This window comes from Sebastes umbrosus, chromosome 11 (assembly GCF_015220745.1).
Source record: "Sebastes umbrosus isolate fSebUmb1 chromosome 11, fSebUmb1.pri, whole genome shotgun sequence".
NCBI lineage: Eukaryota > Metazoa > Chordata > Actinopteri > Perciformes > Sebastidae > Sebastes > Sebastes umbrosus.
The window spans coordinates 28,372,969-28,392,671 of NC_051279.1; the positions used below are offsets into that span (position 1 = coordinate 28,372,969).

At 41.0% G+C, this 19,703-nt stretch overlaps 1 protein-coding gene across 1 annotated transcript in view; it reads left to right on the forward strand.

Annotated features, from left to right (window-relative positions):
- Positions 1-1,530: 1,530 nt before the first annotated feature.
- Positions 1,531-19,703, forward strand: part of LOC119496906 (NIPA-like protein 2) — a 32,094-nt gene continuing 13,921 nt past the window's right edge. The window contains exons 1-3 of the mRNA XM_037784569.1: positions 1,531-1,786; positions 13,662-13,730; positions 15,451-15,619. Of these exons, the coding sequence (XP_037640497.1) occupies positions 1,676-1,786; positions 13,662-13,730; positions 15,451-15,619 (349 nt within the window). The 5' untranslated portion in view covers positions 1,531-1,675. The remainder of the gene's footprint in view (positions 1,787-13,661; positions 13,731-15,450; positions 15,620-19,703) is intronic.

The window sequence follows — 19,703 nt, forward strand, 5'->3', positions numbered from 1 at the left end:
GATGTAGCCGGCCTTGTTGTGATGATCCATCTTCTATCTCCCTTTCAGCTGCTGATGAGGAGTGGATGGTAATAAATTAGCAGATTCATACACAATGAAACACCTGTTGCCTGTAGGTGACAACATCATCATCATCATCAGCCATCATGTGGCTCTTTTCAAATCAGATGTGTGTGTGGAGGCAGATTTCTCTGTTATCCTGGATGTGGCCAGCAGGTGGCGTCGTGTTTAACACCGACTAGAGACGCTGGTACCCAAAGTCAAGTCTGGGAAGTGTTTGGGGTGGGGGGGGTTCTTTCTTAACTTCAGGAAGATAAGTGTTAGTTCATCACGCCAGTATGTGGTTACCTGCGCTGGAGAGCTCTGCACATGACGCGCAACAGGAGCTGCACCTGTTCGCATATGCTGCCTTCAAGTGCACCTCGTAATGTCGTATATCAGAGGAGTCGCACAATGAATGTAAACAATGTGGGTCTAGAAACTAAGTTATGTGTTGATGCAGTTCATTCTTTCTTTCAGAAGGTTTTTTTTATTGATTATCACTGATGACTTAAACAGTAACTGTACAGTGAAAAGATTTCGTTTTGCCCAACAACACTCAATACCAACAAAAAACAAAACACACAAACAACCACAGCCGACCACAAAAAATATATTCTAAACTATAGATGATTAAAGTTAAAATGATTGACAATACAGAGGAAATATCTATAATACACCTTGATATTAACAGAAATAGTAAGTCAGGAGATAAAGGAAATAGAAAATTGATAAATAGGACAAGAAAATAATAAAAAAAAAATACCTACTACTAAAATACTTAAATAAATACTGGCATCACATGAAACTAGAAAAACCTAAGGAATCCATTGGGACCATGTCATACTAGCTTGTCTTGAAGGAGGCTGCATAACACTCAACTCTTTTCAAAGGGGTCCCTTGACCTCTGACTTCAAAATATGTTGCATAAATTGGGTATGACTGTAAAGCTTAGACTCTTGTGGAGTCCAATTGTAATTATGTAATTTTGGTCCATATAGTAGCCATTTCACAAAGTGATTTTTTTTTTAAATTCAGATTTCATGCATATGGCGGTGTGTCTTTATACTATGACAGTTTTCCTGAAATTAGATTTGAAAAATAAATTGCAAAATATTGCCTTTCTTACAGTATCGCAATATATTGACATGTCACCCCTGTATCATGATACGTATCATAACGCCAGATTCTTCCTTATTTTTTATATATATATATATATATATATACATACATACATACATACATACATATATATACACATATATATATATATATATATATATATATATATGTAATATATATAAGGGCCCACCTTGTAAAATGTACTCTCTGTTCTCCGAGCAGTAGAAAAGATTTTGATGCAGTTCATTCTTAATTGCAATCCACCCCCCAAAAATAATCCAATTAACATATCATTTAAAAGATAGAAACAGTAGGCCGACCCCACATGGTTGACTGAAAAGTTCCATTTTTCCGACCGCACTTGAAGTCAGCACAAACTCCTGATCCGCCAACAATGAGGAACTTTTCCTGCTGAGCGCCAGTGAAGTGACACGGGACCAGGATGATGCACGGGATGGGGTGAGCTGGAATAACAGCGATGTCAAAGATGTGAAGAGAGTCTCTAATAAACGTTATGTCCTTATTAAACGAGAAGGAAAACATGGCGAATTCAAGTTCTCCACATACTACGGATCTGACCTCGCCTCAGGCTCACAGCGGGGAGATCATGGAGAACCCACTGCGGGTGAGTTGGTTTAACTCTCAGACTGTACAGTCAGGTAGTCTAACAGGTAGTCTAACAGGTAGTCTAACAGGTAGTCTAAAGGGGAAACGTGTTCATAGCCAACACAGTTATCTTGGCTGATAGGTGATTATTGATTATAGAGATTGTGGAATAGATTAATACTTAATATTGATCAAACCATGAATGTATTGTGAGATAAACCAACTTCAACTCTTTGATCAGACAGTTCAATTGAAGAGACTTTTTCCACTTCATGGTAAATCACTTAATGTAGATGTCAACTTATATAAGAGGAGGTATGTATCTATTGCATTTTTGCCATTTGAAGACAATTTAAAAACATAATTTGAAGAATATAATTAGGGCTGTCAATCGATTAAAATATTTAATCGTGATTAATCGCATGATTGTCCATAGTTAATTGCGGTTAATGGCATGTTTAATACTATTATCAACATGCGAGTGGACAAGTATGCAAATGTATGTATATATTTATTATTGGAAATCAATTAACAACACAATGACAAATATTGTCCAGAAACCCTCACAGGCACTTGCATAACATTGCAAACTATCATAAAGTGGGCATGTATGTAAAGGGGAGACTCGTGGGTACCCATGGAACCCATTTTAATTCATATCTTGAGGTCAAGGGACCCCTTTGGAAATGGCCATGCCAGTTTTTCTTCGCCAAAATTTAGCACAAGTTTGGAGGATTATTTCTCTGGTTCCTTCCCTAACCATAATACTTCCTAAAAATCTGTAGCCTACATAATTTCATCCTTCTTTATTTCCCAAAATGTCATTGGAGGCCAGTGTCTTTGCCCATTTCTACTGTACGTGAGTTATTTCCTTTGTATGTGTGATATAAATCATGATGGACCTGTTTCAGCTGTTCAGCTTCACTGCAACACTCAGAGCTGAAGAGATAGGAGGAAAGTGTTGATGTTTCTCCTTTACTAACTTTCAGGAACTCTCCCTCACAAAACTCAATTTGTAGCAGGACATTACACACTAATATCCAAAAAGAGATTAAGGTAGTCTAGAAAAAAAAAATCTTGGAAGTCAAAATCTAACCTCGGCCTCTAAAGCTCTTTGTGTAATGAGCACTCAGTGTGGATGAGGAGGCCCGACAGCACGGAGATATATCGGTGTTGGCACCTGTCGCAATTATTTTCTAAAGTGATCGTGACTAAGTCGTTGTGTTGAAATGCCCTTTTCTCTTTCTTTTGAACTTTTAACTTTGTAAGTGGACTCTCAAGTTGAGTATCTGCAAATCTGTTTGTGCATGGTAATATAGATATATCACGGAAGAACTCACTTTTCCAGTGCTTGTGCACATACATTTAGGGATCTGGAGTTCCTACCAACCCACAAACTGTGAGATATGAGAACCCAGTCAGAAAACATGTGATTAAACAAGCCAATCAGATTTGGCTCCCATTCCTATGTCACGTGCAGGCTCATTAATATACTATCACCCACGGCTTGAGAACTACCTTTGAAAAAGTTCACCATATTTTTCTTGCAAGCCAATCAGAGCAGACTGGGCTTTTTCAGGAGGGGGTCTTAAAGAGACAGGCACTAAAACGGAGCGTTTCAGACAGAGGGTGAATACAGGCATATTCAGACAGACAGTATGAGAAAAATAATGTGTTTTTTGAACGTTAAAGCATGTAAACATGTTCTATTAGAAACCCAAAACTCAAGGCTGGCTTAAGGCATATAGGCCATATAGGCGGTCACCCAGGGCGTCACCTTCTGGAGGGGGCTGGTCGCCTTCTAAAAAGAATTATAAAATAAAAAATAAAATGTTGCCGCTGGGCAGCCTCCCTCAATTTCTGCATTGAGGTTAAAATTAACAAATACAGAATGAAAGAAAGAAATACACTTTTCACCCCTGTAACTCTCTTTCTCTCACTTTTTCATCAGCCTGGCCGCACTTATTTATTAATAAAAGTGTAAATTGCAGTGAAACTAAATAAACACTTTTAAGCCAACAATATCAGGGACCAATTGTTTATTTATATTATAATAAATACAGTTATTTAAATACAAAAAACATTGTGATGTCTGATATGTGTTGCGGTTTACGGGTTTAGGGTTAGGGCCACCAAAAGGGCTAGAGCCAGCCCTGCCCAAATACAAGTATGAACCTGGAAATGAGCATGATATGTCCCCTTTAAAGTCTTTCTCTTCCAGTGTGTGTGTTCACTAATGTCCTGTTATGTGTGTGTCAGTCCTCTGTCCTCCTACTCTTATGCAGACACACATTCTCGCCATGCTCATCTTCCTCTGTCAGTGTGTTTCCTCTGTGTGACATTACCACTGGGGGGGCAGACAGAGAGAGAGAGAGAGAGAGAGTAACAGAGGAGGAGTGAGAGGCGTAAGTAATGAGTAATGGCCCATGGGTGGGTTGTGAGAGAATAGATCTACTGTAAGAGTCCTGAGCAGCTGGCTAATGGTCCCAGCTACCCACCATCCCAGAGAACATCCCGACATCCAGGGGGACAATATCTGTCTGTCTCGTACTTTGACTGCCTCCCACAGTTGGAAATGTTTTCACTGGTGGACTGAACATGTTGATGTTGCGGGAGGTCCCATTGTCCCATTGGTTGGATCACCTGTTGAGGCCCAGACACACCAAACCGACATCAAAGAACTAGCAGCGACGAAGGTCGACTGTTGAGTCGCCTCACATCGCCTTTGTCTTGGCCAAAAAGTTGCACTCGAACACATCGCAAAGACTACAGCCGACGACCAACTACCACGTACGTTCTGCACCTGCATGAGATGAAATAACTCTCCATAGCAGCAGGCGGCGGTAGTCTGTTTTCTGTATTGTGAGGGATTCTGGACAATATTTGTCATTATTTTGTGTTGTTAATTTATTTCCAATAATAAATACTGTATATACATACATTTGTATAAAGCAGCATATTTGCCCTTTAAGGTACATTTTGAACAGATAAAAAAAATGTGTGATTAATTTGCAATTAATCGTGATTAAATATGGACAATCCTGCGATTAATCGCGATTAAATATTTTAATTGATTGACAGCCCTAATGTCAAAATAAATAGTGCATCTCGATCCTTCTCTCTTTGTCGTTCTCATCCTCGCTCATCTACGTCTCTGAGCTGAGACTCTGCTTCTTCTGTACCCATCACCTCGGAGCAGAAACTGACAGGCTTCATCCAGAGATCAGCCCATCCCAGGGAGGGACAGATGCCCATTGTCAGTGGACACAATGGGGCCATGCTGTCTATCTGTCTGTCCGTCCGTCCGTCCGTCTTTGGGTCAGTGTCCTAAAGCGAGGAGGAGGAAGAGGAGGATCAGTGCCCTCAGTCCTTATTCGGCTTCTGTTGCTCCAGCTTTAGTTTAGATTCAGAGCAGCAGCGATACATGCTTTGCAGAAGGGTTCAGAGTTTGGTGTTGCGTTCTGATCCCGTAATTTTAAGTCTGCTTTGTTCCAAGTACACGCCCGTGACAAATTGCTTGTCACTAGAGTTGCGTGTGTGTGTGGTATAACATGAGGATGATAAATGTCCTTATCAGGTTAGATGTGGGGTGCAGGATTAAGGTTACAGTAAGAATATAAATTAGGTTGAAGCCCAAGTACACAGAAGTAACGTGTGCATGCATGTTTGTTTGGATTCAGGGTTTGATGCTCAGTCCAGTGCTATAATGCACCAAACATTATTTTCAGTTTTGCATGACTTATGAGTACCTAGAGGGTGAAAAACTTCCAGGGAGAAATTACTAGAGACTGAAATGGACTTTATCTCTGACATTTATGTAATGGAATTTACATAATACACTGACTGCAATTTGATTTAAAAGATACAGAAGTACAGTTATTCCACCACATGATGGTAAACACAGTGGACAAAACTTGACATGTGTCGTTGATGATGAATGTGCCGATGCAGTTCCCAGAGTTTTTGCTGACTTTTGCATTTCTTGATATTCAAACTTGCTTGACTGCTGCAGTTGGACTCCTGTTTGAGTTTCTGTCATCATGACTTTTTATTTAATTGCTGACTAAAACAACAGTCTGACTGGTTCCCTCACAATCAGTATCGATGTCAGGTTAAAGAATCCAATCCTCTGACTCTCGCAGTCATATTGCTGTTTCTTGTTAAGACTCTGGCAGCAGCATTTAAAACTTTAACCGTGCCGCTCGGAGTCGGTGTCATTGTGCGCTGCATCGTTTGCCAGTTAAGCTGTCAGTTCTTTAGTGTCAATTGTTCTCTGGTGACATTTTGTGCAACTGAATCCCACTTTGTAACAAATTAATTACGTTTTGACAAAGCTAAAAGGAAAGCTGGGGTATAATTAGCTTTCTCGTGTGGCTGGCCTGGAACAACCCAGAAGACTTCATCAAACGCACACACTGGAGTGGTAAAGGGAAAGTTCACCCTAAAACAACTGGATAAAATCTCCAAATATCGATACTTACAGGACCAGCGTGTAATATTTAGGGGGATCTAAAGGCAGAAATGGAATATAATATTAATAAGTATGTTTTCTTTAGTGTATAATCACCTAAAATAAGAATTGTGTTTTTGTTAGTTTAGAATGAGCCGTTTACATCTACATACGGAGCGGGTCCTCTTCACAGAGCCGGCCACCATGTTTCTACAGTAGCCCAGAACGGACAAACCAAACACTGGCTCTTGATAGGCCATTCACGTTTTCATGTTTTCGCATCGGCCACCATAGTTCTCCTACACGCTTGGCACACGGGAGATGTTTCAGTTGGTTCCAACCTCATCACTAGATGCCGCCTGTTGAGTGTTGCATTATTACATATATTATAATATTGGTTTATACTTATTGATGCATTAATGTGCTATGGCTAGTTTCAACCACTCTATCTAGGTAGTTTCATTTATTATAGTCTGGGATGCACCAATACTGGAACGGATATCTGGCCGATACTGACTCAAATAGCTGGATGGGCTATCGGTGACAATGGAGCCGATCTATTCAATTCAATTCTATGTTTATATACTGTATACATTATATAATGGAATTTTAATTGCTGTTTAAGCGATGACCGATGTGTTGCTGCATTAAAAAGGTTTAAACTTGAAATGTAATTCCTGTTAATTTTGAAGATATTTTACCAAGTTGTTAGTGTACGATTTATTATTTTAATAGTAAATTACAATTCAGTAAATGTTTATCTATATTTGTATTTATTTGTCACATTATGCTTTACAAAGTTGGGAAAGCAAGTATCGCCATCGGTATCGGGACTCAAAAAGTTGGATCGGTGCATCCCTAATTATAGTTCTATTACAGATAGTAAGTTAACTAACAGTAACATGAACGAACTGGAGTGGAAGTGAGGTATAAAGTAGCATAAAATGAAAATGTTCACATAAAGTATAAAGTAAATACCTCAAAATAGTTTAAGTAAATGCACTTAGTTACCTCCCACCATTGCATAGCTGAAGTGGCCTTATCTTGAACTCTTTCCCATGCAGCTAGAGTACAGTGAAGTTTAACAGCAGAAAAATGCTCAGCTCTGTAAAACATCAGTGGCAAAATATTAAATACACGAGTACAGCGCAACACAGGGAGCTTTGTGGCGTGTAGTCTCTTGCTTTCCTTAGGTAAAGTGTGTAATGTTTGCTAAGCCACAAGCCAAAGGCACTCCCAGTGTACCGGCCTCGCCTGTCTCGACAGCTTTGTTTGCTCTTCCTGTAACAGGAAAACTCTCTCTCTCTCTCTCTCTCTCTCCCTCTCTCTGTTTATCTTCCTCTCTCTCACTCTCTCTTGTATTTATCTCCCTCGGTGGGTAGAGACTCTCTCTCCCAGCCGATTAGACTGTTGTCTGGCTATAAATAGACGTTATCAGTTGCTATAAGCCCCATAGATGTGGGTCGATAGGGGCCTACTACACCCACTAGTAGGTTTTATCATCTATTCACATGGTAGATCACCAAAAGAATGTATAAAAGAACACGACAGCGACCTCTAGCGACCGTACTTATTATGACAGGAGCAGAAGCGGAAGTCAGGCGCTGCAGTATAGACAGAAACAAATGTGTAGTTGTGTTTGTGTTCGTAGTTATTTTAACCCAAAACACAATGTTTTTCCTTAACGTTAAAGTAATTTGTGTTGCCTAAACCTAAAGAAGTCATAGTTTTATTGCCTAAACTTAACTGTTTTTTTTTTGCCTAAACCTAAAGAAGCCTTTTTGTTTGTGTTCAAAACGTGACATTTCATTCAGTTTTACAACGTGTTGCTTTTAACTGACTGATAACGTTTATTGAATGGCCTGATGACAGTTGAATCGGGTGCACCCTCCCACCGACACTGACACAACAAACAAAACAAAAAATATTTTTTGTAATTATATCGATTTCACTTGCTTAGTCGGAATGAATCCAATGAAAAGGTGAGGTGACTCACTATTCACATTTCAAATTGCCACATCTCCTGTGTGAAGTCTGTGGAATAAACTATCCTCAGGCTGTACATCCACCGCTTTGTTCTCTTAACACACTGTTTCTCCCTCACAACCACACACACACACACACCTCAGTCTGCCCCCTGGCCCCTCTCAGCATTAACCAGCAGCCTCCTCGTGGGCGCAGTAACAGCAAAGCAGCGGGCCACTTACACTCTGTCCTGTAAAGCTTGACAAGGTTATTGATCTTGGTTTAGTGAACAGAGCACAGCTGGCCTGATGGATGACGCCGCCTGTCTGATCATGAATTACCACAGAGCACAGTAGTCATCTCTTATACCGCACAGTCAGCCCACCTCTCACTCTCTCTCTCTGTCTGTCTGTCTGCTTCAACAGTTGAGGATGGAGTCTATCATTACACACACACACGTTTTTTTTTTTATCTTGATGTGATATCAGTCCCCATCATTGAGCTGCCCATCTGCTTCCCACCTCCTCCTCTTAAATCCTGTTTACCTCCGATGCACCGCAAGCACCATCATCACACATAGACACACACACTGGAGTCAAAATCCTGTTTACCCCTGTTACAGGTCAGTGGACTCATCAGACTTGGTGAGCAGAAATTGAGGAGAGGATAGCGGCAGACTGTGAAATAGAGGAGTGTATGGTGGTGGTTTTGAATTTAAAATTACCCAAATCCACTGGGCTTAAAACCTCTATCAGGCTGGTGAGGAGGTGATGAGCTGTGTTATGTAGTTATAAAGAGGGTACAACACAAGTGGTTTTAAATTAAAGTGGGCTGATGGGTGATGATCAGATAAGTCAACGCTAATTGAAAATGGGCTGTAGGTCTTTCCTCATTCCCTCACTTCTACTGTGTACTGTGTTCTTTTCTTCAGACTTCATATCCCGTGGCAGTAGACCTGGGTGTGTTGCATCAACAACTGTTATCAGCCATAGTGTATTCCTGTCATGTTTAGAAATGTAAACAGAAGACTGCAAATTAGACTCTAATTAAACTCCTAACAGGGATGCAAATGTCCATGTGTCCAATGAGTCCATGTCATAGTATTTTTCTGGAAAATATTGGGTAACCATAGCCACCCACATTGGGTTTTATTTAATTTTGGATCAAACGCTTAATTTTATGTTTTTGTTTTATTTTGATTTTGGTTGCTGTCAGTCGATTAAAATATTTATGCGATTAATCACAACTTAATCACACATTTTTTATCTGTTCAAAATGTACCTTAAAGTGAGATTTGTCAAGTATTTAATGCTCTTATCAACATGGGAGTGGACAATTATGCTTGCTTTATGCAAATATATGTATATATTTATATGGTCCTCTGAGTTTTTTTGTAGCACCAAGGTCAAAATATCCCTTTGTCCAATACTTTGGTTTATGACTAAATACCTTCAGATGTGATGACATTCCCATCAGCCTCAGCTGTACTTTGTGTCCCGTGCTAATTAGAAAATATCAGCATAATAACATGCAAAACTAAGATGTTGAACATGGTAAACAACACCTTTAACTCATCAGCACGTTAACATTGTCATGTGAGCATGTTAGCATGCTGCCAAAACATCGCTGCGCCAAAGTTGAGTCTTGAGTGCAAATGTTGACTTTAGTTGCTGCCAACAAGTAGAAATGTGGTTGATCTTGATGTGTCTGCAGTGAACATAAAATAGTGTTTGTACACTCAAAGAGCCTTGCAAGAGTGCTACACAAGAATATTTTAAAAAGTCTAAAGTAAGGAAATGTTTGATAGTTTGTGAAAGTCTGAAGTACATAACAGTTCTGCAGGTGGGATGTGAGGTGTTGAAGTTCAGTATCAGACCTGCTCCTCACTCACTCAGTTCCAAACCCATATTTTGCCTCTGTGATGAAGCACACTTGAGGATGAGACCCTGGCTGCGGTTGAAAAGTTAAAAAAATGACATCCTAATGTCTTTTCCTAACCACTTTTCCTTGACCTCGATGGAAAACGTCATGAGGTCAAGGAAAGATGTGAAGGAGAATTCAGAAGGACTTAGGAAAAGACAACCGTGGTGTTTAGAGAATCCGACTGCACTTACACTATATGCTCCGTAATTATGATGCGATGGCAGTGGATGTTAGGAACGCGGGTCTACTGTGGAGAAACTTTCTGAAGATGGACTACAAAAGGTACATGGACGCCCCGTCCATTGTTAAATAGCTCCTTCAGTGACAGGCTGCTTCACCCGCGGTGTCTGAAAGAGAGATACCGCCAGTCCCTCTGCTGCTGGAACACTTTACAACAACATATAATAATAATAATAATAATAAATTCAACTTATATAGCGCTTTTCAAGGACTCAAAGACGCTTTACACTATGGGGGGAAACGGTGTGAGACAAACAGCAGACAAACGACACACACAGGCGCACTGTCATGCATACACATGGACAAATGGGTAAGGGGAGGGAGGGCTAGGAGTAGGCAGAGGAGAAAAGATGGGTCTTGAGGCGGGATTGAAATAGGGTGAGGGAATCAGACTGTCTAATGAGTTGTGGGAGGGAGTTCCAAAGCTTGGGAGCTGCCCTATAATAATAATAAAGGATTATCTGACCTGTGGATAGCTGTGGATAACCAGTGCAAAATATGACTTCATTAACAAGGTTTGAACTGAAATAAAAAAGGAATAACCTACAGGCTACCACAAAGGTTTATATGATAAATATTGAATTATTTTTTGAGTTATGGTGAAGGAGTAGAACCATTAAATGTATATTTCTTCCTGCTCCTTTTCGGACGTAATATTTATTTATGTTGATTATTGTTTGCTATATGTTCATTTTATTTGTTATTGTTGTTTTGTTTTTTACTTGTTCAACATGAATCTCGATTAGTATATGACATATCATTTGTTAGAATGGTGCGTCGCTTTAAAAGGGGCCGTCGCAAGGAATTGTGGGGCGGTATTATCTCCTTCCCTTTGGTAACGGATGGTCCAGTGTATCCTATGCTAAATCAGATAAGAAAGGAAGCATTGAAGCACCTTTCCTTATTATTTAGAGAATTCAAACAGCTCTAATTATGGCTACCACTTAGATACTTCCGAGTCATTTTACTCCGTTATGAACCTTCTTAAGCAAAAAAGACTTTTTGACCGCAGCCCCTGTTGTACTGCTGGTCTCATTAAAAGAAAGGTGACGAGAAACTGTGTTTCATCATTTTGTCTGGTGATCCTTTGCATGCTTCACTGTACGCAGACAGAAAGAGCAGAAGGCTATTCTCCTTGTTCAGAGAATAGGCTTTGGTCTTAATGACTTTAAGAGTAATTTATAATGTCATCTCCTTCCCCTCAGGGGTGTGAAGATTCATATTTTCCACTGAAGGTGTCTAATAATGTGCTCTGACAGAGCGCTAGACGACCTGTGGATTGCGTGATAGTAATCAGCTGTTGTGTTCGGAGACCATGTGAATTAATTTACACTCTATTCATTCTAGTATCCTTTGACCACAGTGTTTTTATCTCATTGTCAATAATATCAGATGGATATTATTGACAATAACCCCCCGCCCGTCTTATCTCGCAGAATGGACCGCTGAACCCGAGCATTGCCTCTCTGTTGCTGTCCTCTTTCCCATCTTTTTATTATTATCTCCCCTCCTCTCATTTAGCAGCTCCTCCGCCTCCTATTTCTTTGTTTCAATTCCCGTCTTTGCAATCCCGTCTCTCTTTTCTCTCTACCCTCCCTCTCTCTCGTAATGCTCCTTCAAGGGATAAATACTTGGATGTGCTCGGCTGCTGTTACTTCTTCTACAGTGATTGACTTTCTTTCTTTAGGTTTTCATCATTCACATTCCACCCCCACGGCGCTCTTTCATTTCTTTGTAAACTTTGTCCGCCCACAGCCACCGGTATGTTTATGACCTAAAATTAAATTCCCTCTTGGCAATAATTTTCCAAGCATATGGGGGGGTGGGGTGAGGGGAGTGGGGGGGAATGTAGCCCGGCATATTCTCGAAACACTTAAAGCAAACGGATCCTGCTTCTCTTTCCATCACTGAAACACCCATCATGCATTCCTGCTGAGAGTTGGCTACAAAAAGATGGCCAAGAATCTCATGGTGCAAGCCATTTTTTCTGAAGAGCTTTATGTTCTTTTTTAGCTACGCTACGTGGCTCTAGGGTGGCAGATCGGTCCAACACTTTGGTCTTAAAAATCTTAAAAGCTATTGGATGGATTGCCATGAAACTTAATACAGACATTCCGCCACAAGGCACTCTTTAGCGGCGGTAGGAGACGCACCGGGCGTTCCAATAACTACAATGTAAACCCATCTGTGGCAACAGTAAACACACAGGGAAAGTGCTGTGATTTACGTATCATAAAGCAAAAGAGACACACCAGGTAAGCGGGAGGGCTTTCATCCAGGAGACCGCTGTTCGTGTCCCATGCGTTACGTTTCACTTTCACTTTACAATCAGCTGATTGTCACAACAGTCACATTTTCACTGTAAAAACTTAGTAATTTTAAGCCCAACCATATTGTTTTTTCCTAAACCTAACTATAGAGGTTTTGTTGCCTCATCCAAAGCAAGTTTTTTTGTTTAATTCACAACATTAAGCACATGTTTACTGTGACCAAAAAGTGACGCAGAGGGGTCTGACAAAGCCTCCGTATGTGACGAGTTGGGATAAGAACGTGTTCACGGTCTCCAGAGGATGTAGCACTACTGAATTTTGCGATCCATTAATCAGCCATCATCAGGTCAAAATTGTAATTTTCACAGTACTTTGGTTTCTTACCAAATACCTGCAAAACTAATGCCTTTGTGTTTAGCGCTAATTGGGAAATGTTAGCATGATAACATGCTATGGTGGACATGGTAAATACCTGCCAACCATAAGCATCTTAGCATTGTCATTGTAAGCATGTTAGCATGCTGATGTTTTATCATTGAGCCAAAGTACAGCCTCCCAGAGCCATTAACATGGCTGTAGACACATAGTCGTGTTGATTTGCTGCTGTGTGACACTTCAATCTTGTCCACGTTTTCAACCAACGCTACATTATCAGAGTTCTACTCCTAAGACCTTGCATATGTGTCATGACCAGGGTGTTTATGTGACTAACGGTGTGTACCAACCTGCATCCATGGACCTTTGTGTGGTGTCGTATATCGTGGGAGAGTTAAGAGGGTGAGGGAGTGTTTGTGTCTGGTTGCTTTTTACTGCATGTGAGTGTGTGAGAATTGAAAGTTTAATATGATGAAACACTAGAAGCCTCCGTTTCACAGGAGCACACACTAGGGCCTTTGAACAGAGCACCAATGGAACGGCGGTCTCTGTGGTTGTCATGGAAATGACAGATGTGACAGCTGGAGGGGGTATTATGGGGTATTTGGATTTGTTGTGTGACAAGTAGAGCGTCACCTAATCTTGTGCCTCTTCACTGTTTGTTCCCACAGACCTATCTCCTGGGAATCATCGTCTCCATATGTGGGAACGTCCTCATCAGCATTTCACTCAACATACAGGTAGGAAGCGCTGGAATCCAGCTGTACAACAGACACACACAGCAGGCACATGATGCCTGTAAAGACTCTTTTTCCTACTCTCTTAGTGCTGCTAGACTGCCTCTCTCTGTGTGTTCATCAGGATCCGAGTGAACGTAGGCACCGACTGTGTGATCTGCTGACTTGTTCACCGCAGGCGTTGTGCAGCAGACGGCAGACACGACTGTGTATTAAAAGCCTATTTGAATTAGAATAGAAGAGAATGTTCAAGCATCTATTTCATTTTAAATTTGTGGTAAGCAATAAAAGTGTCCAGTAAAGTAATCAAACAGCAAATTGTTTGCACTTTGTGTCTGGACCTGATTATAATACTTCATAATTATGCTCCCTGATGCCTTGTCAGCACTATTTCAAGTGAAGTGCAATTGTTTTTGAGTTGCACACTTTTAAATAATCGATCCAAGAGAATAGATGTTATTAACTAAATATAATTAATTAATTAATAATCACGATTTTGGCTTCCCACAATTAAATGAACTTGAAAGACTGCGATATTGACGTTTATAATACGTGCTCCACTCATAGAAAACTCTGCTGCATAAATCAACTGTTTCTAAACTAACAGCTAGAGATCAACCGTCAATCAGCAGCCGTTCGAAGCCGGCCGGTTTTCAGCAGTCTCTTATATCCGATCTTTTGCCGGTTACACACACACATGTACAGCCTCCACGTTATGTTTGTACGTCGGCACACAGCGGCACAGTCAGTAACGTCACACACACGACATGTCGCTGATGTGGAAGTTCTTCAGTGTGAGTGAAGAAGACATAAAGCTGCAATTTGTCACAACTGTAAATCCAAAATAAGCCGTGGAGGAACAAGCTTTAAAACATGTGGAACAACTAACTTAATCAGACACTTATTATATTGTAATTTGTTGCCATGATGCTGCTCAGAGTAATCAAAGAGACCGGCTCGTCTGCTGACAGCACGACGCTAAGGAGCTCCGTTAACCGATGTTCCATTGAGTTACATTATGCTGCGTTCAGACTCTACTCAGTAAAAGTGAGTACTGGGCGATGGTAAATTATAACGTTATCATGATGCGTTCAAATGTAATCTTGTAAAATGTAGTTTTCGGTGAGAAACTTGGTCAAATCCAGTTGTTTGAAGGAGATGTTTTCACACCAATATAAAATAGAGTGAAATATGACCTGTTTATCTTCCTAAAACTCTAAGCAACTTATAATATATAATTAGAACTACTTATGACAAGATGTTTTTTTAATCAAGGCAAATATTGAAATAAAAATACTATAATTTATTTCACAATCATTTGAATTGTGTGTTTTTATGCAAATAACCACTATAGATGACAGTAATAGCACATGCAAAAACTCTTTTGATGCAGGTGCAGAAACTGAGGTGTTTGTGGCAGGGTGTGTGAGACAGATGGTGAGGGCGTGACAACTTGTGTTCAATTACATGTGAAAAAGTGCCGGTGTAAGCTTGCAAAGATAGAACTATTAATGATTATGAAGTGTACATTTGCGTTGGCCTTGTACAGCTTCCCACCTCATTGATTTGCTTAATTGGTGTCATGCCTCTTCTGAGATGAAATACTAATCAGCAGATGGTGTTATGGTGTGTTTAGAGTTGTGTGAGTGTAATGCTGTATGTAAGGTTTATCTGTATCTGTGTATGTTTGAGTTTGTGTTCCTGTTCCCTCTCCTCCTGACAGAAATATGCCCACGTCCGTCAGTCTCAGCGTGGCTCCAAGCCCTACTACACCTCCGTGCTGTGGTGGAGCGGTGTGGTTCTCATGGGTGTCGGGGAGCTGGGAAACTTTGCTGCCTACGGCTTCGCCCCAGCATCGCTCATAGCCCCGCTGGGCTGCGTGTCTGTCATAGGTAAGTGCGACCTTTTCCCCCCCCCTCATACATTATCCATGCATGAAGGCAGGAGGAAAGGTTGCTTCCCTTGGGAGCAACAGGAAACATTGCCATGCTGAAAGTCTGTTTTATCTGAAAAAAAATCTCACTCAAATGCATCAAGAATACAGAAGGAGAGCTGTAGTACAGCACAGATACTTCACCTTTCCAAAAGTTCAATATGAAATCTCAGTGACTCAGGTTTTTCATAGATATGGTCACTCCAAAAAAAGTTTTAGTAGTTTCAGTTTTACTTTAAAACCATTATCAGTAACAGACACAATTGTGTCATGATCTTTTCTATAATCTCGTTTGAGAATCAAGTCCATACGAGTACCGTACCAATATGGATCCATTTACTATTTACTGGAAAACATTGTAGAACGGATCCTAAAAAGATCTCTGTCAAAAATTAGGAAGAATCTAATCGAAGAGATGAAGTTTATGACAATATGGGACTGCAAGAAGACTTATTTCATATCCACTTAAGGGATAATGTACAGCGAGCCGGTCATTGTTGTGAAAGAATCCCAGACAGGGCGATGCTGCAGCTGGTGGACCCCGACACAAAGCAGAGGGGTCTCTCATCGCCCTCATCAGAATCAAGTATTCAACACAGCCGTGTAATAAAGATATATACAGTATATTAGGGCTGTCAAAGTTAACGCAATAATTATATGTTAATGCAAGTTTGTTTTAACGTCATTCATTTCCTTAACACATTAAGCCAATCAATCTTTCGGAGGTTGTAGTGGGCTCAGTTTTACTACCATATGAAACTAGAAAACCTAAGGAATCCATTGGTACCAACCATGTCTGACTGTCGCGAAGGAGGTTAAATAACGCTCCAAACTTACGCAACATTATGGCAATGAAATCATGGCCATTTTCAAAGGGGTCCCCTTGACCTCAAGATATGTGAATGAAAACGGGTTCTATGGGTACCCACGAGTCTCCTCTTTACAGACATGCCCACTTTATAATAATCACATGCAGTTTGTGGCAAGTCATAGTCAAGTCAGCACACTGACACACTGAAAGCTGTTGTTGCCTGTTGGGCTGCAGTTTATCATGTTATGATTTGAGCATAATTTTTATGCTAAATGCAGTATATGTGAGGGTTTCTGGAAAATACTTGTCATTGTTTTGTGTTGTTAATTGATTTCCAATAATAAATAAATACATACATTTGCATAAAGCAGCATATTTGTCCACTCCCATGTTGATACGAGTATTTATGAGAGAGAGCTATTTCCATCTTGTGTATCACGACTACATATCTCTCTTCGCTTGCGAGGCTGATTCACCTCTTTCAGTGGAGTCTCTGACGCACACAAACTTTGCTTTCAAAAAGAAACTTCCAATTGTTGCTCTACAGCCTTGCACAGCAGGTCAGCGTGTAGATACATGTTCATTTTTTCCAAATTCCAAGTTTATATCGAGCACTGGATCCAGAAGATGAATATATACATTTCCACCCTTCAAATTTTATGAGTGATTCAGGAAGTCCAACTACTTCTGACATTATAAATCCAACCAAACCCACTCCAGGAATGATCATTTTTACAGCCCACAGTGTGAACTACTAAAGCTGTCATGAACTAAGCCGGGTTCATTAGCCAATCAAAACAAAGCCTGCCCGGTTGCTACAGCTAGCAGCGGCTCAATGCAAACACTCCAAACACAGGTTAAATATTGAGCAGGTTCACTTCTTGCCTCTCGCCACCGATCACTCAGCGCGCTGGAGGTGGTGGTGAGTCATGGATATAAATGACAGCTATTACCCCGACGCTTCAAAACGATTTCCCTGTAGTCACGTCTCACAAGTGGATGAATGGTTTAAATAAAGCACTGAACCAAACCACAAATCTTGTTAAGAAGGCTGCACCTCTTGTCCATTGTAGTTTTGCATGGCAGTCGCTCCAGAGAGCATTAACCTCCCAATGCTGTGTCGGTGCATGTAAAGCCGACACGATGACGTTCTTTAAAATATTAACAATTACTGTGCTCATCATTATTATCCCTATAAAAACCACTAATTGCCAGACACTAGTGTAGCATTGGAGTGTGCACGAATAATATGCAGCTCTTGAAGAATTAATGAAGGGAGAGGCGAAGAGGTGAGAGGAGGGGAAGGAGAGGAAGATGTGACACAGTCTGTCCTCCTCGGAGCTAACAAGTAGGAGCTGAGGAGAGGGGAAATGTGCAGGTTGCCGTCTGCCATTGTGACTCCATTTCTCACCTCCCGCTGAGTCACATATTGTACGCAAATGAGCACACACAAAAGCGTGAGTAACTAGTGTGTAAAAACACCCAGGTCTAGCGGACTTTTTCGACCAGAGATGCTTCACAAACACACACCTCCTGCGGCGCTGTTGTGCCTGTTTTCCAAGAGCTGTGTGAAGGCTCAGAGGGGGGGGGGGGGGGGGGGGGGGGGGGGGGACAGACAGCGGGAGGCCTCGGGTGAGTAAACAAGAGGGAGGCAAGTGGTTGGATGTTGGATGGGTAGAAGAGAGGAGAAGATGGCGAGGTGAAAGGAAGGAAAGGGAGAGAGAGGAGAGGAATGAAATAAGACAACAGGCAGGGATATACAGCGAGTGGAAAGCAGAGGCAGAGGAGGAGCGGGACTGATGACGCCGCTGTCATCCGCCTGTCCCTGCATGTCACGCCGGCACGCTGACACTCCATGGAGAGCAATTACCGCTGTCTCCATCCACAGAGGCCAACGGTCTCTATTAGGAATGACAGCATCACCCCAAATGCTGTTGTATGGAGCAGAGCATCGGCTCCCTCCGTCAGATACCATGTCATCACATGCTCGAGAGGAGGGAGGCTGGAAAGGTGGAAATAAACAGAGACCACACTGCATCAGCATCGCTCGCAGATGTTAGCCCTGCAGCACTGAATCATTGACTAAGATGAGTTGTTATCCAGCCCAGTCGCACAGCAGTTCGGGAAATAGTCACGAAATTTTATTTATTGATTTGCATACATAGACACAAATTTCGAATTTTTTTTCGTGATGGTCAGCAAGAAATCAATTTGTATGTGATCCACGTAATTGTGAACCGGGAAGTATAGAGAGTAGCCACGTAGGGAGGAGGCCAGGGTGATTGGGTGGGTCAAAAAACACGGGACATTGGACATTGGACATGGAGCGGACATTGACACGTGCATCACGTGTTGCTGGACATTCGTAGGAAAATGCAAAAAAATTACGTTGTTGAAAGTCGTGCTGAGCGTCGCGAAAAAAAAGGTAAATTTGTGTCTATGTACACAAATCAAATAGATTAAATTTCGAGACAATTTCACGAAATAGACTGGATTTAAAATGTGTCGTATCCACGTGAAACCTCCGCCGTTTTTTACTTTTTTGTTTCTCCTTGCTGCATCCAACTGCAGTTTGTTTTGGTTGACGGATACGGAACAGATATGACGTCACGTTACTCAGACTACAACAATAAAAGCGGTAACTTCCTTCTACCTCCGCATAGACTCAAATGAAGTAAATATATCGATTCTGGCATTAAAAAAATCGATTTCAAAATTGTTAAAAAAAAAAAAACTCGATACATATGTGAATAAAATGTTTTTTTCCCACCCCTAGTTTCTGTGGGGGAGAGTTACTCCCTTTGGCATGGACTTTGGGCTTTGTAACTCTGCAGACCTTTTACAACCACAAAAAACTATATAACACACTAAAGGAAAGGGAAAAAGAACAGAAACATAATAAAAAAGTTTGGTTTGTCATTCAGGCTCACAACTAGAACTTTTGATGGTATAACATCTAATATTACATTTCAAAACTCCAAAACTGTTGCTGGAAATTTCTGAAAGCCGGTCTTTATACTTATGTTTTCACAGGACGGGGAAGCTTTCAACAGTCACCATTTTTGTGTCTTTGTGTTCACACAGTATTTGTGTTCTTCTATTTGATCTTGTCTGGGAGATGACAAGTTCAATTTTCGCTGCTTTCATCCACTCATGTCAGATCCGGGTGGTGAAAGAATGTTTGACATGGTGTGTTTTCCCAGAGGGAGGTTCCCATTACTACACATCACAT